Source organism: Bombus pyrosoma, linkage group LG10, assembly GCF_014825855.1.
Source record: "Bombus pyrosoma isolate SC7728 linkage group LG10, ASM1482585v1, whole genome shotgun sequence".
NCBI classification, from domain to species: domain Eukaryota; kingdom Metazoa; phylum Arthropoda; class Insecta; order Hymenoptera; family Apidae; genus Bombus; species Bombus pyrosoma.
Genome location: NC_057779.1, coordinates 10,317,686 through 10,342,501, shown reverse-complemented (window position 1 = coordinate 10,342,501; position 24,816 = coordinate 10,317,686). Strand labels below are relative to the sequence as shown.

The 24,816-nt window shown below is 43.9% G+C and overlaps 1 protein-coding gene and 1 long non-coding RNA gene across 6 annotated transcripts in view; one reads left to right on the top strand and one right to left on the bottom strand.

Annotated features, from left to right (window-relative positions):
- Positions 1-10,234, bottom strand: part of LOC122571612 — a 98,525-nt gene extending 88,291 nt beyond the window's left edge. For both annotated transcript variants that reach the window (XR_006318122.1, XR_006318123.1), the window contains exon 1: positions 6,695-10,234. This is a non-coding gene — a long non-coding RNA (uncharacterized LOC122571612). The remainder of the gene's footprint in view (positions 1-6,694) is intronic.
- The window catches only part of LOC122571602 (transcription factor Ken 2), a 27,912-nt gene extending 3,096 nt beyond the window's left edge, over positions 1-24,816 (top strand). The window contains exons 1-6 of one of the 4 annotated variants that reach the window (XM_043735562.1): positions 10,317-14,455; positions 19,572-19,862; positions 19,955-20,127; positions 20,260-20,487; positions 20,589-20,880; positions 21,024-24,816. In XM_043735562.1, the coding sequence (XP_043591497.1) occupies positions 14,411-14,455; positions 19,572-19,862; positions 19,955-20,127; positions 20,260-20,487; positions 20,589-20,880; positions 21,024-21,482 (1,488 nt within the window). In that variant the 5' untranslated portion in view covers positions 10,317-14,410 and the 3' untranslated portion in view covers positions 21,483-24,816. Of the gene's footprint in view, positions 1-10,316; positions 14,456-14,480; positions 16,011-19,571; positions 19,863-19,954; positions 20,128-20,259; positions 20,488-20,588; positions 20,881-21,020 lie in introns of those variants that run through there. The other 3 variants (XM_043735560.1, XM_043735564.1, XM_043735563.1) reach the window with 3 other exon arrangements.

Genomic DNA, 24,816 nt, shown 5'->3' with positions numbered 1-24,816 from the left:
ACCGCACTGACAATGAGAAAATATGATCGAACGAGTTGTAGAACAAATTGCACGACTATATTGACTTCGCGAAAGTAATTCCTATTTCTGTCGAAGAGCCTGTAGTACTAAATCCGAACCTGATCGATTTGCGTGTATTCGTCTCAATAGGAATAGCAGCGCGAACGTTATAAACGTTAAAATACGTGTAATACGGTCCGTTGAACGTGTCAGGTATTCGGTGTATGAAAGAAATAACAATTTCACCGTGGCCGTCGTTGTCCCCGTTGTCCTTGCTGTTTATTGGTCATTGTTGTCCTTCGTTAATATCTTGGTAATCTTCAGAAAACTTTCGAATAGACTCGTCGACTCGTTCGCATAACGACGTAAAAACTTCTCTCCTGAACGTGCAATTCAAGTTCAGGTGTTCCATGGTCGTGCATGAACGTTGGTTGCGCAACTGTTTTTAAGAAAAAAAGATGGAGGAGGGACTCGCGAGTTCTATGTGGTCATCAATGGCTCGCGATGACGGATCGTAAAGAAAAAGCGATCTCGAGTCAAGGTCGGGCTCGTCGAAAGGCGTCTTTACGTTCGCCATTTCGTATTCATGTGGTCATTATCTGCCGGATATATTTATGTTGCGCTCTCGCATAGTCAGTGCATATAGAACTTGCATCGACGCAAATATTCCGATGCAAACAGAAATTACGGTCAAGTTTGAAAGGCGAACCAGTCGAAATTCCCAGTTAACGTTAATCTTCTACTCTTTTATCGATGCGATCAGCGTGCATTCTTTTCGCCGGCTTTCGTAGAAGAAAATTTTGTCGCCGTAAAAACGAGTTCTTCGTCCCTAGAATTCTCTCCGGAGGTAACGCTCCTTCGAATTATCTCGCATGGAGAACGCTTCGGCGAATGAAGCAGAATATAGACCCCTTACTTTCACATTACATTTTCTAAACAAATTATTTATGCGATTGCGCCACCCGTGATATTTGAAGCGTACGCAGAAATAAATATTTCTTTACGCAAACTACAAAATACTTTACGATGCTATATACGGTAGTGTTCGCTAGATGATTAGTAAGGCTAGTGAAAGGCGAGTTTGGTTCCATTAAGATAAATTTGATCAGCACATCGAAAAGAAAATATTTTCATTCGTACCGAGATAACCGCGTGTTCGGGTAACTTGACTTGTAACAGGTGTATTTACGAACAATCCGCTACACAGACGATTTATTATTAAACAAATAGAAATATCTATTAAACAAAAAGCTCGAATACCTGTCGCGCAATTTTCAAGCACCTGTTTTCAACGGCCGAGTAAATACTGGTAACGTTTCAGCACGAATCATCCCGATCGCTTTTATCTACGTTACATGGTCATTGATCAGCAGACCGATGATTCGTTTAACGGAGGACGATCGGCTCCCGTAAAAACGATTAATTAACGAGAAGCTGGTAAATGAGTATCAGAAGTTCGATGGGTCACGATATTCGATATCCGATATTCGAAAACAATTGGCTCGCATGCCTTTTACGTGTTCTACTTGATATCGATCGCTTCTCGATAATCGATACACAACTGACTAAATCCATCGTGAATCACGTCCAATTGTCGTTACGTAAGAGAAGTGTACGTTTTCTTCGTTTAATCGCGATCGGCAGGTAACACGTGCATTTTCTATTTCGCTATTCTTTAACCGTTTTACGAACGTCGACCGCGTTGTATTTCCCGTGCAGACCTCGATCGTTCTATCGTCCGTCCTATTTCTATTTTCCTATCTGTTACGAACGTTTGATTTCTCCTGTGATATTGGAAATTAATTTCATGGTCATAGATGGGATTAAATCGGAACGAAACTGCAACGCGTAGCATTATCGCTCTATAGAAATGTTGGCAGTTGATAGCGAAACTCGATTATCGCGGACCGATTGTAACTAATATAGGTGCCGCGAGATAACTATAATCACGCGCAGGCACAGTACGAGTATAGTATATTTAACACGATTGCATTTTTTTCTGTTAAGCGTTGAGCAGATACTTATAGCGTGGCAATAACATCCGGCATAATATGGATGTATAAAAAACACATCGTAGATCGGTCTATTACCTAAGATTTAGTACCTACAATGTTATATATTGGTTTGAAAAAACAAGAAAAAAAACAATCGCGGGCATGCGAATCTCGGCTGGATGGAAAGTTTATCCTTTGAAAACGTCTGGTAGATTTTGCTACGTGCCTGCTTGTTCGACACGTCGAATCGGGAAAAGATCGATCAACGAGGAAGAACGGCGGTACGGGATCGGCGAGCATTTGTATAAAAGAATGTTGAATTTTCTACGTAGGCTGCCGGCGTGTCTCTCGACCATTTTCACCTTCCACGGTCCGCCTGCGGTTGCTTCCTTCTCAGACGTTTCTTCGCCGACGATAAGACGGTTATTAAGACGCGGTCTCGCGGCGTAGAGGCCTCGGATTGGTCGAACGTTTCGATGTGTAGGGCACGTTAAATGAAGTTGCAATTAAGAGAGCTAAAAGCTGCGCGGCTGACTATGCTTCTCAAGGCCTCGGGCCTCGCCAGAGCGTACTTCCGCTTCTGATTAGCTTCCTCTTTTCCCACATCGTCCTCGCCGTTTTCTCTCTCTCCCTCCCTCCCTCCCCCCCCCTCCTTACCCCTGTCCTCTCACCGCTATTCTTTCTCTTTCCTTTTCTCCTCCTCTTTTTACTCGGTTTCCATTTCGGATCTCCCCCTACCTTGCTCTCCCTTCCTTCCTCTCTGTTCTTTTCTCCCTTTTTCTCTCCCCCTCGTGTTTCTCTTTATCTCCGCAGGTCTTATCTCGTACCGTGGGAATCCGCGCGTGCGATTCGCACCGCGCGCGCGACAGAGAGCGGCCAAGTTCTTAGTCTCGTTCTTCGGTCGTCGTTTCTGCATTTGCATCTTGATAATCGGCCCTTGGCGCACCATTGGTCATGCACATTACCGGCGTCAGATCGTTTCTTACGGCTTTCCAACATACGTTAGGTTCGCTTGAAACTTGTAAGCTTCGGACGCGTATTCGACCCTTTTCGCTGGCAATACCGTTTTCCCAAATTCATCTTTGACTGATTTATCATTATCGCGCTATTGAGCGGTATTTGAAAATCCTTTGTTTACGAATAAAATTCCCCTCGATAATTTATACCTTGATACAATTGCGATTATTATATTTTTATACAACATTCGTATATAATCATGATCTCGTTATATTTACTTGCGACAAGAGAGCATTTGAAACGATGTATATATTTACGTCGATGTCTCGCTCGGTGATCGTGAAAAAATCATAAGAGAGACTTGCAAGTAAGGTTTTCATAAGGTAAGCTTCGCAAATTATTAATCACCTTGCACGTATAAATAAATAGTTAGTGTTGATCCGCACTTCGAACGACATGTACGGACTTCGAAGCTGCCTGAAATTCGTTGGCGGTCTTTCGAGTTTGCAGCAATAGGCTGCTGATTATGTAAGATCGCTAGGCGAGAAACCAAGTTAAAACGCGATTGTTGTTTCCGAGTAAAATAAAAATCGGACGTCGTCCCACGATAAAACTCGGCCGCGCGATTTTAACGGTTTAAGACGTTAGGCGAAAATGTTTCACTCGCGGCGTGCACTTTCACTCGAGCCGAGTTTCGCCGAATTGGCAGATACGATTACATCGCGCGTTGAAATTTCTGTCGATTGCGCGGAATACGGTTGTTCGTTGCGTCTCGATCTTCTGAATGGCGTCTGGTCCCTTCCACGGCTATCCACGGATGCGGCTACGTGTCCTCGTAACGAACGTCCGATGAAAATTCCATGCAAATGCAACAAGATATTCGATGGAGCAGTAACTTTCCGTTCTAATAGATATTTCTACAGGAAAGTATATGCGCTAACCTTGAATACGTTTGAGAGGCAATCAAGAATTTGGTCGACGTACGTTCGGTTGTGAAATATTCATTGAATTATCTTTCGCCGATGGAACGCCATTCACGTTTTTAGCGTTCGGATAATGCACGGATTACACGTTTCCTTTATGCGAGAAATGTTAATATTTCATCGCACGACTAGAGTCGACGGTATGAATTACATAAATCGTAAAGTAATTTAAATTTTAGAGAAAGCTAAAATAGAGTGTAACATGGGATCTAAAGTGGAATTCTTGTGCCGCCTACACGACAAAGTGTTATTCTCCGCAGTGTCGATGGGATCATCGTGATACCTACGGCTTTCTATCCGTAATTTCAATCGCGATTCGTAACCGTGTAACAGAATGTTATCCTAAAGTTTGTTAGAATCGTGTAGGGAGCGTTTTCACCCACTCGATCGTCGAGAAAACATAACAATCTCTTTCTGCTCGACTGAAAAGTCAATTACGAACGCATATATTCGCCTACTTGCAGAACAAGTCGCTTCCATTCAAGAGGAACGGCGGCGTAGCTGTTGAAAGAACGAAATGAAATACATGCCTGTAACGGCCGAGTTATCAATTTTCCAATAGTCTGTATAAAGTTCTTGCGAACACGGAGTTTTCTCTCCCTTGAAATACCTCTCGTCCAAAAATAGAGCATTTGTCTATTAATAGAGACGTACGTATACGTCCGTTTTAATAAAACGAAGAAAAACAAAGGAGAAAGAAAGAAAGAAAGGGAGATAGATATATATATATATATATATATATATAGAGAGAGAGAGAGAGGGAAGAAAATGCGAGTTGATGCAAGATTTTTGTCCAACCATGGAAATTGGTCTTGTAATTTAGGACAGACGTATGTTATCGTGGTTGGCGCGGTGATTTGCTCGTTCGCGCAGGTACTTGCGACTGCCTCGTGGTATTTTCCTTGGTTTCTGGCCCGTTCTGGCTCGTGGCGATTGTAAATCTTGCGCTGTGGGCCCCCGCGGCCGAGTATATGGCGAGTAACAGCGGCCACGAGTATATACGTCCGCCAACCCTTTCTACCTTCCCTTTCACTTTCATCTATCGCGTATGCTCGAGGCCCCTTCAGGACTTGCCTGTTTCTCGCTCGCTTACTCGTTCAACTTGCTCTTTTGCTACCTACTTGCTCTCTCTACGTCTACTATAGAAAAATGAAAAAAGGAAAGAAAATGTGTGCCGTGTGTAACGAAAGAATCGTTTCGCTGCTCGAGGTGGCCTTGAATCCGCGAAGATTAAATTAATGCTCGGACGAACGTTGCTTCTCGAAATCGTATTGTTTTAACAATTGTTAGATTTGAACGTAAACTTGCGTTCGATCGAGAGAAAGCGTATCGTTGCTCGTCGTATCGTGTTGCCGCCTTATCTGAATAAAGATTCGAAATATCAGATCGTCGTATAAAGTTGTATATGGTTAAGAGCCGAGGGAAACGCATAAGAACGTAAGTAACATCACGAATTCGTGTATTTAAACGGGAAAACGAAACGATCGCGCGTTTCGATACCTCGAATGGACATTGAACTGTACGTAACGTATGCCGTAACAAAGATATGCTAAGCAAAGAGCAGTGAAATTTAAAGTAGTGACCCGGGACAAACGTCGTTCGCTTTCTTTACATCCTGGATGAAATATGGCTGGTCGAGGTGCCGAGTGTTTCGTACGACAGTGAAAGTGTCCTAATTTTGAGGAGAGAAAGAGTTTCCGAAAACGTTAACGGTAATACGAGACACGTAACCATTGTCGAATGCACTGTTAGAACCTGTTATTGCCGGCTGGACAAATATAGGAACGTGCCTAGTAAAATAAATTATCGATAAATACTGTACGTAACACTGGGGAAATATTATTCTTGATACCTAGGCGAATCGATTCTGGCTACAATTTCGAGGAAATTTGCTACACGATGAATAACGATGATCTCTTTGGTACGTACGTTGGCAAAAAAAAAAAAAAATAATTTCTTTTAAAACTTTGATATATTCTCTCTAAAATCTCTTTTACATCATCGAGTCTGATCGTTTGAAAGTTAGTGGTAAGAAAGGCCGCATCGCTCGCAACATCACCTAATACCGTACGTGTACGCTCGAGCGTTACACTATTTTTCGACTTGCGTTGCAAATCGAAACAACGATAAGAATTATCGGGGACGGCGTTTGAACGTTTCACGCCCGCCTACCGGATAACTTTTCTGCCTTTTAGCACAACCACATTTTTGTTTTGCAATAATAAGTTGTTGTTGCAATCGGTACTACGATTGCCGTTTGGCCGTTGTGTCGAAAGGTATAGCACGCCTCATTAAAGGCCATGACTGTCTCGATTGTTGTGATTTTGTTCTATACAAGGTGTAAACGTCTGTCGTTGCTATTAGTCACGATCGATGTCCAATTCTTTCACTCCTGGATTGCACGTACTTAATTAACCTCGTGCTTCGCTAAAAATGATATACGCTCGAGGATCGAAGACATCGTGTGCTTCCAAATTAATTTCCCATGATCATCCATCGACGTTCATCGAACGCCTCGACCTTATAACTGGTCGAGGTTACGAAACTACTTTTAATCACTAGGTGCGTACTTTCTCCGCGTTTGGAAGAGCGTCTTGGTCCGCGGTATTAGCAACGTAGTCTGTTAAAAAAAAAAAAAAAAGAAAAAGATAATAATTCGTTTGTCGGTTAATCGTGCACGGTGTTCCTTCCTGACTCGCTCGCCTATTTTCACCCGTACATCCGCGACTGGCGTGTTCAGAGACAAACTTTCTTACTTACATGCTCGCTTACGTGCCTCTCGCTGCTCGTGTACATCCAACTGACAGCGTAATTTCTCCTTCGCCATTGTTACTCTCAAACGATCTCGCAATCGTAGTCTCCCTCTTGTGACACGCTAATCATCCCCGGAGCTTGTTACGTCGCGTCGCGGAACGACCGACCTACATACATACCGAATTTCGCCCCGTTTCGTCCTGTTGCGTGGCGTTTAACGTTTCCTGGTTATCTTAACCGTGTCCGGTGGCCGTTCGATTCGAAACGGTCGAGAGAGAGAATCGAGAGAGAATCGAGAGAGAATCGGGAGAGAATGAAGGAAAAGTTACGAACGAATAATCGCTTCGTTAAGCTAGTAGCGTTTTCCTGCGGAACCAGTTGTCAGATGGAACAGGGGCAGAACGCGGCAAAGGTAATTGCAAGGTGTCGAGGTGTCGGATTAGATAATCGTAAGCGATAAAAGCACGGGGTCGATTTCCATCGAACCAACGCAGCGACCCAGATAGAACGTTCGGAAAAATTGAAATAGCCCCGCGTTGCGTTTCGGAAATAATCTCGCCGCGTTCGCATCGGCCGAACAATGCTACTGGTTGCGCGATATCGGACTACAACGAGACTTACTCGACTCCGACTAGAGAAGATAAACGCGGTATCAACGCGACCTATCTTCCGTTTTCAAGAGTATCTTTTCGGGGCTGGAAAGCCGGCCATCTCTCGCTCTTCTCTCGCTCTTCTTCTCTCGCTCTTATCTCGGGCAAACAATGCAAACGGCTTTCCACATGGTGCAGACTTTTCGGACACGGTGTACGCTTCTGCTGTACAGGGACGGAACGCGTGTGCGCGCACACACGCTCAGGTGGCAGACCAATACGGCCTCAAAGGCACACGCGTTAGCGACAAGTCCCCACCCACAGTGTGAGATCATTGCGATTACGTAAGTGTCCAGTCGACGGCGGTGTGGACGCGCATAAAAGTATCGTGTAGCACGGCACATGCCGCTCTAGCGGACGCTAGATCGTGTTGTTCCAGCGGATAGTTCTTTACTATGCTAGAATTTCGAGGGAAAGGGGGATCGGTCGATTTCTTTCGGCTCGGCGGAAACTGAACCAAAGCGATCGACGCACCGTTTGTCCAATATGCCGTCGGTGCGTCTCGCTTTTGAAGCCGAAATTCCCGAATGACGTAGTTAGAAAGCCCGCGGAATGGAACAGATTAACGGTAATTGCTACTTGCGTAGGAGAGATAGCGCGCGATTCGATACGACCGAGTGACATCAAAGTTCGACGTAGATAGCAAAAGGATGAAAAACGAAATTTCGATAAGCAGAGAAATAAGGCTGATTCACGGAAGCGAATGTTTTCCTTTAAACCACTGTATGCAGATAGAGGTTGACGGAGAATGAAATTTGCATAGAATTTTCAAACAGCACGAAGGCAAATGGATGCAACAGCGGCGCCTATAATAGGATTCGCAGGTAGCACGACGATCAGCCGCAACGCGCGCGATTGCGTAACATTTTGAAAAGTCGACGTAACGTGTCGGAAGTCATCGTTAACTGCGGCTACAGTGCCGTCACGACTGACCAAGCGTGAATAAACAAACGAATAATCGACCAACGCTTCGGATCACCTATCCGCTTTGAATTTCCTTCGCTTCTCTCGATCGCGTTAATCGTCGACCTATCTAGCAATTTTTCTCGTCGAACGATAACAACGATGGGGCTCGGTGCGTCGATTTCCGATTCACAATCGTAACAAGGCGTCGAGAATAATTATTCAAGGCTACGCTATGTTGCAATTGTATCGGCTAGAGCTAACTATACCGATGAAAGTCTCGCCGAGTTTAAAGAGCTTCGGAAAGTTTTACGCATGGAATCATTTTATTGATGTATCGTACATTTATAAAAATTCCTTCAAACGGCGAAAACATATCGAATCTATCGCAGACGCGGTAAACTTGAACCATAGTAAACAGAATTGGAGTAAATTTATGAAAATAGGATTACGTAATGTGAATCATTGCGCGAATCGGGCTATTTTTATGAGAATACCAACTACTAAAATGTAAAATTGCACTTTCGCCTGTTAGAATAGTACAAAACGAATTTAAATCGAACGCATAAAAATTGCGGAAGCAGCCTCCCGATATAACGGATCGACGGTATTTAGATCGTCGTGATTGGCCGATTTATTCCGAGGAAGCACGCTCATCTTGAAACAAATATGAAATTGCATAGAGAGCACGGGGCTCTACTTCTCGCGAAACGTTGGTCATCACTTGACGTTTCTCGTTTCCGCCTGACTCATTTATACGCGGCAGCAAGGCCGAGCCAAAAGCAGCGATCTTGGCTTTATTAAAATATGCCTGCAAGGCGATTACAAGGTAGCGAGTGTAAGTGCAACCAAATAAAAGCGGTTCCTAGCGAATGGCTGGCTGCAGAAAAATAACGCGCATATCGGTGCATTCCGATGCGTTCTTGTAAAATTCCATTCCAGCCAATACCGTCGCTGTACAGTGTAACAATGAGGCGTAATTGCGACGTTACCATCGATCGTTACTACTCATTTTGTATATTGCCAATTGATACAGTATTTATTACTTAAAATACCGTCTAGAGTTCATTCGAACGCTCTACTCTCAAACTTGTCTACTTTCGTTCGTAGTTCGTTCTACCTTTACAAACAACAAGAAGCTGTAAATTCCATGACATCGTGTTCCTTGGTGGAAACTAATAAACGTTCGGAAACTATTTCTATATTTGATCGATATCGGAATATAGATTCGAACGTTATTTAACATTGGGAAAGTGTCGAAGAGAGCTCGTTCGTTACAGATACTCTTACGATAGTTTTGAAATATTTTCACATTCGATGGCCGTGGTAGGGTGAAACGGAGATTATACGACGAATTAAAACTGGGAACAGCGTGGAATAACGGAAGTACGCTGGCGTTCGGCACGTCTAATTCTGCCCGAAAGAAGCGTAAATGGATTAAAACGGCGAATCGTCGGTAGACTTGCCCTTCGGATCCGAAACGCTGGAACAGCGTGCGTGTCTAACTGGTGATGGAGAGGGCGAGGGAGAGAGAGAGAGAGGCGGAGAGAATTAGCGGAAAAGAGAGGAAGAGGGAGAGAAGAACGATCGTGATTGCGTAACACGAATGCACGCGGGTACCTCGCGGCCGCGTATGCTCCCGTACGTAGGTGTATGTAGATCTTCTAGGTAGTGAAAGGTCATCCGTTTAATAGTCCTCAATCGCGGCTGTATGCACGATCGGATCTCCGCCAGTCGATGACTAACTCGCGAGCAGAGGCTTTGACGAACCACTACGCTACACGCTGCTGCATCTGCCGATGCGCAGTAAAAGGTGCACTGGATGATGATGCCAGGCTTTGACATTGAACGGATCGAAATCTCGACGCCGCGATCGGCACACTCTTTTCCTCAACTTCTTCGTCGAGTGCTCTTCCCGTATGCGTGACGTTGCGCCGACGTCGCGCCGACGTCGCTTCCGTTTCCCAGCTTTCCACGATTATGTACAGCGGAACTGGTAGGAAAATTTCTGAAAAACTCGCTTCCTGTTGCGACTCGCTCGCCGTCTTATATCATATTACGATGCAACCATATTTCCATTTAGCGTAACAAGCTATAGAAAGAACGAAGATCGGTTAACTCGAGAGATTCGATTTACGAATCTGCATCGGCTCGATGACGTTTGAATTTGAAAATCGTCTCCTGGGAAGGGTAGCTCCGAGCGTTTGTACAAACAGCAAGGAACGATTATTAAAGCCGTTTGTCACTCGTTGACGGCCCTTGCTCTCGAAAGGTTGCGATTTCGTCGGGGGCAGAAACGCCTTTTGGCTCGTGCGCCAGAAGAGAAGACGAGACGCGGTGCGTTTGAGAGAAACGATCGTTTATTACGTAAGAGAACGCAACGCGGAGACGTGCGTGTTGCGGGGCATAAAGGCAGATACACACGATTCTGTTTACTTGTTTGCAGCGACTGCGGCGAGATACGTATGTGGCGTGCACGCATGCATGTATGTACGCGCGTGTTCTCTCGTCGATGTAAGGGGAGAAAGGACGAGCGTCGAGGATCGAGAGAGCAACGTTGCCAAAGTCTACGCAGCAAGCTTTTTTTTTTCCTTCTTGTGGATTTTTTCAGAAATCTCACGAGGTAGTTTCTTCGATGTGTTTCCGCGTTTCCACGTGATCCTGCGGCAACGCGATGCTCCGCGCTCGGACGTCCTTCTGGTTATGCAACTGCTAAAAAGTGACCGACGCTCAATATTATAACTGACATCATGTTTATCACGCGAATTCCGTAAAAGACATATCGGCTGTTGTTCGAGAAAAACGATCGAAAGTCCGAAGTTTCTATGATTTCTGCCATGCACTTTGACTCTTACACAAAAACGGTAGGCGAATTAATTTGTTTCGCAGAAAAAAAAACCGTATGTTCTATTCCAGCCGCAGTTTCTATTACTCGACACATTCTTGCCCGATGTTCTTTAAATGCTAATTGCTTTTTTCCGACGAAACAATCATTTTCCATTTGCTACATCAACGCTGTCAGCGTTGTTATCGCGACGTACATGCGTTTCTACGTTTCTGTGACGAGGAGACACGTCGCTTAGACGTAAAGTCCTGAGACGCGGTTCAAAACCTGTCGACCTTCGTCCGCGATCGCGGTACGAATATTCTCAATTTTAGCGAGGCTGGCCGCAGAAATCGCGGGTGCACTCGATTGCCCCATAGAGCGAAGAAGTGCACGACGCGTGCGCGTAACAAACATGCCCTTCAGATCTACAACGATGGAGCGTCTATTAGAGGAGGCGATTGTTCTTATATAATGAATGGATCATGTAACTAGCCGCTTCGCGGACTCGCTTCGTGGAACGAGAGACAGAAAGAGAGACGAGGAGAGAGAGAGAGCGGCGAGAGAGGAGAGAGAGAAGAGACGAGAGAGAGAGAGAGAGAGAGAGAGAGAGAGAGATAGAGAGAGAGAGAGATGGCTTGCCGCGTACACATACAAGGCCATCGAACGTGTGTCACGTACAAGCGTATACCTGGGAAGAGTGTGTGCGACCACGTACCAGTTAGAGTCGGCTAGGTTGGTACGTAAGTGCAGCTGAAAAGGCTTTTTACTTTCTGGCCTTGAACGAAATGTATCCGGTGACTCGACGACCGCCGATCGGCCGAGGGAATTCTGTCGTTTCCCTACGTCACGTTGGGTCGCGTGGCGTCGCGTCGCGTCGCATCGGGCCGTGTCGCGTCGGAACGAATCCTCCGTCGCTATATCCTGATCGTTGTTATTTTTGACACGCGCCTGCTCCGTATCCGCCAGTGATCCGTCATTGCGTTTATCGATGTCGGGCCGATTCTACCTTTTAATAGCCTGCACGGACAAGTGGATAGGATAATAACCAGTTTCGTGGCGCAACGCACTTATCGAACTTGCGATCCAGAAACGTGTCTCCGCATCATTGTTTTCCCCGAGCGTGAAAGTATTTCGAAACATACGTACGCAGGCCGGACGGCTGACTACCAACATTTCAAGCAGAATAATCTATCCGAGGAATTTCTACGTATCGCACTCTCCGTTCGATCGAACGGATTTTCCTTTTTTCTTTTTCAATTCCACCGTTAGATTTTCTCTTCGATCTAGCGGCGATCTTTCTTCGTTTGTCGTTCGTTTCTCGCGTTATTAGCTTTTCTTGTAATATCCAAACGTAGTCGGGCGATTTTCGTCAGACCGGTTGAATAGCGAGCGAGCAACGGAGACGGAGAAAACGAAAAGGAAGAAGAGAGAAGAAATAACGGAGAGAGTACGTCACAGTTGACGGAGCGATGCGCAAGAGGGAGAGCGTGAGAGACCAGTTGGAAAATAGTGATTCGAAATCGGGGAAAGGTGTGAGTCATAGGTTTCACGGGGTGTCATAACCCTGCCCTCGGTTAGAATTACGCATTTTCGTTTCTAAAACACGGTGAAACACGTTGTCTGCTCGATGAGGAACTAACGAGCCACGACGCTACAACCTCTATAGATATTTTCAGCAGCAGCGAATTTCGAGCGAAACACTGGCACTGGAAACGCAACCGCAGTGTCAACCGAATCTATAGAAAAAGTTTATCCTTCTAATTCCTTATGTTTCCTTTTATCCATCGGTCGAAGATTATAAAACCACCATTAAACGGATATCGCGTTCTTGTCAGAAAAGCCATCAACGGCCGTGACGTGTTCGATGCAATTTCTTCTCTTGTTCGTGATATTTTGTGGTAACGCTGGATCGTATAGCCTCCCCGCAAACTTCTATGGTGTTCCAAACGAATGCTTTTCGATGCTTGTGTGCGTACGTATAAGATGCGTGTACATGAGAGAGGCCCGATGAGACCGCGAAACACGGCCTATTGAGGCTGGCGAAACGTAATTGGGCCCACAAAAAATGGAGCGGAAACGCCTGGACCCCATTACAGGTCTCGTAACGAGTTCTCCGCGCGTTGCTCAATCCGCGCTGGCTGGTTCGCGCGGTTTCAGCAGCCTCGCCTTAATCCGAATCGTCACGATCTGTTCTCTTCGCGATAAATAACAAACAGCTCCATTATTTTTCAGATTCGTATGGCGCTGTAATGACAAGCAATTCCGTTCAACGGATTTCGCGATTTACGCTGTTAAAGCGTGAAAATTGGACAACTTATTTCGGTGATTCGGTCTGCCAACGACGTAACGTTTCCCGTTTGCGGGAAATATTTTTCACTTGCACGCACGCATCGCCTTTTCTTTTTTGTTATTTAATCGTTGATACGAAAGCGAAACGTGAACCGATAACGGCGGGTCATTTTGACCAACGGGCATCGTTATCGGGACCTTATTCCTTGTTCCTAACGGCGATTCCTTACCGTTGTCAAAAATAAGCCGGCATCGATGCAGCAGCCGTCCGTCGTAAACTCGGCGATAATATTTACCGTTTTTGTACCATCGGTTTATATTATATTTATATTTCACAGCGTCATATGTACGAAACAATGTTTCATACATGGATATCGTTCGATAGCTTTTTCGCATTTGTACCTAAAATCTTTACCTTGCGTAGCATTGCTATCGGACAAAGGTAATGAAAAATGCAAACGGTAAAAGAAGTCGTACCGTTTAAAGAATTAATTTCGGATCTCTGCTCGTTTGACGAAAAACGGGTGGTTCTTTCGGAAAGAAGAAAGACAGAAAATTTCATCGCGGATAAATCGCAAATTCGTTCGCGTACATGTTCTAACAATATCAATGGTGTTTGTATTGAACGATACATTGTCACCGAGAATCGACCGATAATCGACGATTATCGTCGGAAACAATAAATATCCTAACCAAGTCCGTGTGCTGCGTGTAAACAGTTACGTTTCAACAGTCAATTGCATCGGTCAATCGCGTAGAATGATAATTGTGTGTACGGGACCTAGACCAACATAAATCTGAACCAAGTTTTAAGCACATCGAACCGCGAGAAATAACATTCTCGGCATCGACCAGCGTTTTCTCCGATCAAGGCCTCGGTTTTTCATACGAGAGCTGAATCTTTTTCACCGGCCGATGCTGGTGCGAGCTTCCCTCTCTTGGCCCCGCTGTCTCGCGCTTTAATTTCCAGCCTCGACATTTGCGTAACCCAGTTTCGCCATTGTTCGATTCAATGGTAGATCGTAACGTCCGCCATCCGGATAGAAGATTATAATGCTCGCGTGTGTGTGGCACTGCGCATCGTTACATCGACATAGTGTGAGTGTGAATATGTACGTGTATACGTGTGGTGGTGTAGTCACGAACCGAAAGTGTAAGTGCACACGCGCGCACGGCTGCCGCGCGACCGTATTAGTATGCCGAGGCGATAAGCAACCGACGTCCACGGAGAGTTCGCGCAACGAAATTTACGAATTCCAGCAACTTTCTCCTCTCATTCTTATCTTTAGCTCAACCTCACGAACTCGTTGCACCAGTTCCCACTGCATCGTCCCCTCTTTTTCTTCCACAAATGCCAACGTCTTTCGGGCCGTCTCGATGTTGCACACGAGACGACGCGTGTTTTTGCGAGTAACTACAAAAGTTGGACGACGTGACGTATCGATACTATTTCGCAAGTTCCGTCTGTGAGGCAGAATGTTTCGTGTTTACAGAAATAATACGCGAAACGCTGAAAGTTTCGCGTGTTCGCTTTTACCCCTGAATTAACCCTTTAGCGTATCACGTGCGGTGAATGTCATCGGCATGGACTAGGGATGCATAAACGTACTATGCACAACCGGTCAGCTATATCGGCACATTCATTGACATTTGGTATAGATCGGACGTCTTTCGCTACGAATGCGTTTCCTAGTCATTTTATCGCAAAAATGTTATTTCGTTCGCGTCGTGTACACCTTATACGTAATATAAAATACAAAATAAAACAATAAATGTAATCAATTGTGATATCCCAATGCTTGTGGCTGGTGATGTATACAACCAGGAAATCTCATCGGTACGAGCCATTCATATACCTCGAGTAAAAATTATACGCTTCGTCTATCCCACCATTTTACGTAGTGAAATGTCAAACATGATAAAATCAGAATAGCTCGGATATACATGCTACGTCGTAATGACGATCATAGAAAATCGCGCGTCGCCTATGGGAAACGTTCGTATTCGATGATCAAAAGGTTAATGGATGACAGGGTCGTTTTTACGGTGCGCGGATTAATTTCTTACGAGATCACGTGATGCGTGAAAACGTGCAGAACTGTACAGCACCGGCATTGCCATAAATAAAGTACACTTTTCTTGTCAACCTCGCCAACTTCGCCGTTCGTACATTCTCAATAAGAGCGTAGCATCTATGGACGGGTAAAATTGTAAGCAAAGTTTGGCGAACAGTATATCTGAAATGAAAAAGCTGATTCTTGGAACGAATCGGTTATCAGAAACGTGCTCTAATTTCGCAATCACGAGCATTCGGATCCACCGCCAAAAGCGTAGCACCGAGTTTCTTCTATTTATCAGCGCGCGACAAAGTAGGAGCCGATGGTGGTTTACCGACACGACGAGATGTATCGAAACGCGGCGGATTACCAGTTGGCCACGGACTGTCGGGGAAAGAGAGCAGCACCTACAAAGAGCGGCAGGCATCCTGACTAGTAAAACTGGCAAACAGTTGGATCGCGCAACCCCCACCAACCGACAACTGGGCCAGAGTTTCTGCATCTAGTGGCACGGGGCCTTGCCCCCACTTAGCACGAATGGCACGAGACCCCGCCCGGCAACTCTTCAAGGCCCAAATAGAGGAAGAAAGACGAACGTAAGCGTAAGCGTGGACGTAATGCAGCCGGTCGGCCAGCGATTGACCCTGAACTTCGAGTCGTGCTTGCTAACAGCAGCAACAACAACGCAGACGCATCAGCAACCATTTCCTTATTCAGCGATTTTCTTAGTAACCGCTTCGCGAGACATTACGTGTGCGATCGAGTCATGCACGCGCGAACCAGCGCGTCGTGTCGTTTCTTGTTCAAGGATCGTTCTCCTTCTTTTCTTTTATCCTTTTTTTTTATCCTTTTTTATCCTCTGTTATTCGATTTTTGGAGCAGATTTATATACCACGATATAGCAAAGCCGTAAGTTAAATCATCGGATAACGGTAATAGTAGTTAGAAACGATATCGCGGGGAAGATCGTCGATCGATGATCGTCTTAGTTATTTCGCCGATAAAATAGATAGTCGATAAAATTAACGTTCTAAGATCAGTTTCTATCGTCGTTGGCAGTTGGACGATGAGTCATAAAATTGGAGTTTTCAGAATATAACTTAAAAACGATATAATCGTTCGCCTTCGTACGCAGACAAACCTATATACAGCATATATCGCGAAGAATAAGTTGACACCGTACGGATGATCCGAATAAAGGCCTCTGAAATTATCGATCGATTTTACGATCTCCTTATATATGCCTCTTATTCTTTTCTGCCACTGCTATAGGTACATATCCACGATCACAGCTGTACGCCGCATTCCATTTTAGAATTCCGCAGAATAAATAGACAACGGCTAACAATATTTCGCTTCCAAGCAGAGAAACAGTAATCGATCGTTATTGTTTCGAAAAATTGGCAAAATCAGAAAGCGAAATTGTATAAATGTATGCAACATTGACTTTGCATTAAAAAATTCTTTGCACAGTTTTCACCGAGGTTTCGGTAGGTTATGCGATTAATTTGTCTAATTATCGATTTTACAACCTCGTTGTATAGTAAACACGATACGAATAGTATACGAATCGTAGCCACGATTCTTCGAGGCGATGTTACTTAGTTACGTGAAATTAACGAATCTAGGATGCTCGTAGTTAGCGAAGTATTCGAACAAGATACGAGGCATGGCACACCCTCGAGATATAGGGAAAGAAAGAAACGAAGAAAGCAGCGTATGCGATTCGCGATCTCTCGCTTCGATGGAATTCACGCCCTCTTCGTGACTCTTGCCCAAGGCCTTCCCTTTCCAATTTGATCGGATCACTCATCGAAGGTCACGTCGATGAGTATTCACTTGACAAGCTCCTGTATCGTGTCAGCGTAACAGGAAAACGGTTTCGTGATCTTCATTTCTGATCACTTTTTATGCAACTAATTTGATCTTAATCCAATTGTTCCATTAAAAATCTGATATATATATATATATATATATATATTTTTTATTTTAAACAGAGTAGCAACGCGAGAAAATTTATTCTGTCTCGCGACGAAGCTCTGAGATACTTGAGATCGATCTGTTTAGGCCGATAACAGAAAATAGTATGCGTGGTTTTCTCGATCAAACACCCTCTCTAGAAGAGAAAGAACGAGTTTCGCTAGCGTTCGCGAATGTTAAGCGTGAAACTCATTGTGCCTGAGACACGTTTGACATTGCGGAACGCGTCGATGTTTACGGCATTGGTTTCATAATGTTAATTATACTTCTGCTCGCTGAGAGCATATAACGTGAAATCAAACTTTCTCTCCCGCGGCTCCCCTTGAGAAACGAACGAACGAACGAACAAGCGAACGAACGAGCGAACGGATGAACGAACTATTACTCGATTCCTGCGCGACGAATTTATTCAAACGTTCGAAACGGAAAGAGCGATAGACCGTTCGTTCAATTCGTTGCGTCATATTTGTACGCTATTAGAAAATGACATACGTCGATTCGTTATAAATAAATAATATCGGATGGTACGCGCAATTTGTTACGACGTTCCGAATAAACGTACAATTTATTTTCCGGGTAACTATATTCTGCTGCGTTATTTTCTAATCGCGAATTAAATTGCAGTGCAGTTACATGAGTCACGGTAACATTTCGTTGCGAGCTACTTCGCCGGTATTCGCCAGTACTCTTTTAATAGGAAGTTTCTCGAAGAACGCGGAGATCTACAGAATTTCCCCTCTCGAAGCGGCAGATCATTAATCAACGGGACCGCAACTGCCTAATTACGCTATTGCATCCAAGATGCAATTCTATTATGTTTATCGATGCACTGTTACTCGCGAACAATTACGTCAGTGGGATTACGCACACACACAATTCTCCTCTCTTCCCAGAAAGATAAAATTTTATCGTTTCATTTTTCCGAGCAATAAATGAATTCAAAGTAATTCAGCAATTACCTTGAGCCCGTTAACTTTAACTGAGCACACAAGCCACTGTTTCGTATTGTGTTAATGATAGACAGATGAAAATCGTTTTCTTTGAAATATCCACGTGAAACTGAATTCGTCGAATAAATAGCTTTGCAACTTAATTATATAGATGAGCTATCATTAGACGCAATTCAAGTCCTTAGCAGAAAGCTGAGCGAATGTCAGAGAAACGTGAGAAACATAATCTTGGGACACGTCACCGCCTTCCGCCGTTTCTAACAGAGGCGGGGCACGGAAAGATGAAATTAGTGTAACGAAGCTGTCTTTGCATGACGCGAAGCGACGACAGCGCATTATTGGGTTAAGGACGTCACACATATTTCGCTTATTTCGTTGTTACGAAAGAATTTTCCTCGCCACTATCGTCGCGATGCGCTGATAACAAGCGTCATAGTGCTTGGATTTTGCGTAAATCATTATGTGCATCGCATGATGCAGGATGTTTCAAAGACACGTAACCGATTCTATAAACGTAAAATCGAAAGCTTCTTAAACAGTTTCTAATTACTTTTAAACGACGATCAATTAGAATTAATCAAATACAAGTAAACGATAAGCAGTGGTACAATCTCTTTAATATTACAACTCGTATATGGTAGAATTTTATATGACTTGAACGGGAGGTTTATGGCAAAGTTTCGATAGAAATAGACACACATTTACGACAGCGCAAGAAATTTTATAAATTACGAATCGAAGTTACAAGTTTCCTAGCAGAATAAATGAAATTCTACGAATTACAAATCATCGTATTATCCTGTTGTAAACGTAAAATTAAACTATATGCGTATATCTTACAACTTGCAACTTGTCAATTCGTCAATATCGTCTAACGGTTCATAAATCTTTGTGCAACAAGATCACACGATTTAAAAATGATGCGCGCTCTTAAAGTACCTTAATCTCTATTAATTTTCCTTATAAAGCAAGCATATCGTTAAATTTGTCGATCGATTGAAAGCGTCGTTGTTTATTTCGTAATAAATAGAACTGACGATATTTTCACTAAACTGGAACCGCGCGAATCTTCTTTACGCGAGCTACGATCTTTCTCGAAGCGTTTTTTATGAAATCCTTTAAAACTTGCTTGGAGATAATTGAACGCGCCACGCAATTACATGTGCGAACACGATAATGCAATAAAGCAACGAATAACGTAAATAACAGTTGACGAACTTTTTACAGACGATGTATACTGACGGTCTCCTGACGCTCCATTATGGGAAGCATCCAGCGACCTTGGCCGCGGAGGTTGGAGCCTGGTACACCGGGGACCGTCACGTGGACGTGACGTTAGCTTGCGACGATGGATCCGTCGTCAAGGCCCATCGAGTAGTTTTGGCTGCAGCTAGTCCCCTTTTGGCTAGTCTCCTTCGTAACCCCGCATTGGATCATGTGGTTCACTTGTCCGGGGTCCGAAAAACCCAGCTGACTCATTTGTTGGAATTTCTCTATAACGGAGAAGCTCTCATTCCAGTAAGCCTATATTATCTCGTTGTGTAACATTTCTCTTCGACGATGCGTCATTCGCCGATGAAAAAACATGCAAGAACGATAATATTTTGCAGTCGACGGAGCTCACGCCGCTAAGGGAATTGTTCGAGCTTCTTCAAATTAAGTCGGAGCTGTTCGAGCCGAATCAACCTCAAACCTCTAGTAACTCCGACCCCGAAAGGATACCCACCCCTCAGCCCTCCGAAGGCCAGGAGAGTTCCAGCTACGAATCGCAGTACGACGGCAGGTTGGTAGACTGGATCGACCAGTGTCCAGGGTTTTTCAAATGTCAATACGATCGTCAAAGCATATATCATCGTCGTTTCTAAGATAGAGAACTGTTAAGATCATCGGGCATTATTGCCCGTTAACGTTACAGGCAGTCGAACAATCCGGCGGACTGTTGCTCGGTACTCATAAAAACCGAGGGATGCGAGGAGGAACCAGAAGTGGACGTGGAAGGCGTCGAAGGTGAAACTCTCCTCACGGAGAATAGAGAAAGCAGTATAGAACCGCCTCGGCGGAGGGATAGTTCGGATCCCGTAAACCTAAGCTTAAATTCTGGAACTTCCACTACTAGCGAAAGTTCGCACGATATCGTACCTAGGTAAGTTTGAAAATACGAACGAACGTTATTAAATTCTTCGTTCCATCGCTAGTTAGTGGTAACTTGTTCTACGAGTTTTATCGCGTCGTACGTTTATTCAGGCCAGAAAAGCAGTTACTGGAGAGGCGAGAATCTCTAGAGGAGGCGGAAGAGAGAAGGAGGCAATTAGCGGCTCGACTCGCGTTAGGCTTAGAACCGGGAAAGCGAAAACCCGAGGAAATACCTATCCCACCTGCGGAGGCGTATATCGTCACGCCTCATCGAAAACGAAGGCCAGGTTTTCACAATGCACCCGCTCAGAATCCAGCCTTTGTACCGTTCAATCCTGGATTCGAGACGCCGAGGCGGTTGCAAGCGCCACATCCCCTCAGCGTCTCGGCACCCCCGTACCTGGTACATGAGTATCTTCGTCTTCTCTCTTACAAATGATACAAATGTTACAATAATAAGATGCTTGCTTTTATGAGATATCTTAGAAGGATATTTCTAATTTAGTTGCGAATAGGATAACACGTATTTGTCGTATTTTATAGCAGGACAGATCAGTGACACCACCAGGAGCGTCGCATAGACCACCAAGCGCGGATCCAGCATCGGCGGCAGGCTTGGAACCACCTTGGGGTTCTTGGGCTTTGCCAGCGGCAAGAGCGCCACCACCTCCGCCGACGGATGACCCGCCAAAGTCTACTCCCGTTCGCGAATATCGGTGCAGTTATTGTGGCAAACAGTTCGGAATGTCTTGGAACTTGAAAACGCATTTGAGAGTGCATACGGGTGAAAAACCTTTCGCGTGTAGACTTTGCGTTGCTATGTTTAAGCAGAAAGCTCACCTGTTGAAGCATCTCTGCTCCGTTCACAGAGGCGTCATAGCCGCCCCTGACAATACCTTTACTTGTTGCTTCTGTTCGTTAAGTTTCGATAGTCTACAAGAGTTAATTAGGCATCTGTCAGGGCCGCATAATAATTTGCTACTCAGCAAAAATCTACACGACTAGCGACATGGATAAGGCGAACCGGTGCTGAATCGTCATCTCGAACGCATCTCGATCAAATATTGCGTTTCTCGCAAATCGATTCGAGCATGCTTGGATCGTGTTCAGATGAGAAAGTACGAGTGACTTTAAATTTTCTCAGTATTCGAACTCTTCTTTTTTCTTTTTTTTTTTCTATCCCTTAGTTTCTTCCTTTTTCCATTGCTTCCGATCGCTAACGAAAACTTTTTGGTTTGAATATCGATCTCGAGATGATAAGACCATCGTGCACAGAGTAAAAAAAAAAGTAGTTTTTCCAACTTTTTTTCTGGACGAATATTTTTCTCGAAAGATATTTTAATGTAAAATAGCATAGCATTGCGTTAAGTAGCGGCATCACACTCTCGTGCGATTAAATTTTCTTTCTTCGCGAAGATGAGAAACGTTGAATAATTGTTACCTTGGAACGAACGAACGAACGAACGAACGAACGAACGAAAGTGGGAACGTGTTACTTTATAAAGTTTTGCAGCAAGTTTTACGGTTCTGCGTGGTATTACAAGATCTTCGTGAATCTCTTTTTCTTTTTTGTTCGAAAGTAAACATCTTACAGCACCGGATGAGCCTTCCACTAAAGGCGTTACGTCGTTTTCGTGATCCTCTCTAAATCGAAGATATCCGAGGACGACGCAACCAACGATCGACTACCTGTTTATTATTATAAGCGATGACCAGTAACTCTGACCAAATAACGTATTTCCGACAGTGGACGTTGGTCGAAAGTGTGTCGGATATGTTGACGGTCTCTATCGGGTAACGTTAAGAAAGTCGAAACGAGAATATATGATAAAAGGGAAGAGAGAATAAAGCAAAAGATAGAAAATATAATATAAACGAAGAGGCGAGAGTCAATTATCGTTGTCACGCGCCGAATTTCGACCAGTTCACTAAAGTGAATCCGGCACGCGTCTTCTCGTTGCGTCTTACTTATTGAAAAAGCTTTTAAACGCTTCCGTTCGCGTCACGTGACATCCAGCGAAACCTCTCGTTTACCTCAGATCGCGCGCAAACAATCTCATGTGTAAATAAGGTTAATGTTTAGTCGTAGAAACAAGCGAACGGATATAACAATTTATTTATTTTACACTTTGCAAAGGGACCAACTGATTTTCCACCGATTTCTGTCTTAGGTAGATTTTAGGTATCCTGCCCGTTAATCACCTCGAACAAATTTGCTCGCAGAGAGCTGTGTACGGTTTCGGAATTAGCGTACGGAAGGATTCGATTAGAAGGTCAGGGATGTAGAACAAAAAGATATTGGCGTTCTCCTTATCCTACGAAGAGGAACATTATCGGCGAGACGCGATTCTGGAAGAAGCGACAATAATTTTTTCAAAACGGTTCAACCTGTTCGCCAACTGTTGGAATAAACGTTGCTAATGTTCTTCCGCGTATTACAATCCTCGTCTTCCACTTCATCGTAACGGTCCTTCTCCCTTCCTCCCTTGTCCCATCTTGTGTTGTTTTTCCTTGAAACGTCTTTGGTATCTCAGCGACTCGAGTGCCTTGTCAAATGGGTCCAAATTGGTCGATTGGGCAGTGATTTCATGTGTTCATAGGCTTAAGATACGTACACGTGTAAGATGACGATACGAGCTCGCTTAGGAATTGAAAGAAAGCGTTAATTAATTCACGTAGAAGTTTTTAATATCACTCGAATTAATCCAAGTTTCGTTAGGATCTAGATAGATTGTTTTAAGTAGTAGCTTTTGTTTCTCTAATTTCTTTTTTTGTTGGCGCAGGACGTCATGAATTTCTTTTCTAGATAGGTATTACTACCTAAGGTGCCTTGAAGAAGGGCCTCAACCTCTCTTTAGCTCCTTGGCTGTATGAAAATCTCAAATACGGAACGGACGGTCTTAAAATAAACGTACAGAATCGAATAAATTCGAATCCCAATAAACATCATTAGCGATGATATTGTATTCATTTGAAACTCGCACGCACATTCCATATACACGTGAACTATATACCTTCACGAAACGATTCCTCCAACTTATTTCACGCAAATTATATATTTTTATATTTAACGTGACCAGATGCGATTTCCAAAATTTCCATCTTAATATCCCCACTCGTCGACGATCAAACGTATCGCTAAATTCGAACCGTTTCACTTTTGCAAGGGGACGATGTAAAGAATCAGCCAGCTGTTGTTGTTCATTAGGATTCGTAATTTAAAAAAAAAAAAAACGATATCGGAAGTGTATTTGAAATAAGATCGTTCGCTCTATTTGCCTTCGCCATGGTATTTTTACCGCCGGGGTATAAACGGGCACGAAAGCAGAACATAGGAACGTAAGAAGAGGTTAGAGGGGTGGTGTGCGCTCTCATCAAGCCAGGCAAAAATGGCCAGCACAAAACAGTGAACGCAATGTGATACTAAATGATAATAAAGATAAAGTAATTATTGTTTAGCGTGCGACGCTTCGGCGCATCGCACGAGCGCGACTCGTGGCTCTTTCAAATAAAAAGGAAAAATCGCAAAGGAAAGATCGCAAGAGGAAGAAGCTAACGGACGATCCTTTTTTCTGCGAGCCGCCTAAATAATTTTTAGTAACTAACTTTTCGTCGTTTCTCTGTCTCCAACCCTCTCCTACCTAGAACCCTCTCCAACCTCCTCGTTCCCTCTTCTCGAGACGTAAGCGCACTAGGATTACGTATGCAGATTATGTTACTGTTAATTAGTTACGTTTATTGTGTATACATACACAGACACAGACACACACACACACACACACACACACACGCACACACACACTCGCGGCCAGATGTCCCAAGAGGGCATTTCTTTTCTTCCTCAACGTAGCGAAATGTTGTAGAAATAAATCATATTTTCATCAATGTTGAACTTTGCTTTTGACAATGTCGATTATTTAAGACTTTAATCAAGGAAGTAAATTACAATCGTGATGGTAAATGCGTATGCAGAGTTAGAGAGATCGATCGTTCGTTGTTTCCTAGAGATAAAATCGACGATGCGTATTATTTCTGCAATTGAAATTTCTATAAAATCTTGATTACGAATGAAAAAAATAAGAAATGTCGTGATTCCTTTCCAAGATGAAATGATACTTGCTTTACGTTACCATATTGTACATCACTTTCCTTTCCTTAAATATTCGCTTGATTTGAAATCATTGTTCTTCGGACATCTGGCCAGAGTTTTCTAGAATTTAAGCATCTTCCGAGCGGAGAACGTTTTCCGCGTGCTTTCTTAGTGTTCATAGATTTACAAGAAATAAATTAATTCAGATGAGAAATCTGTAAAAGAAGATAAACGAGCGAGCGAAAACAA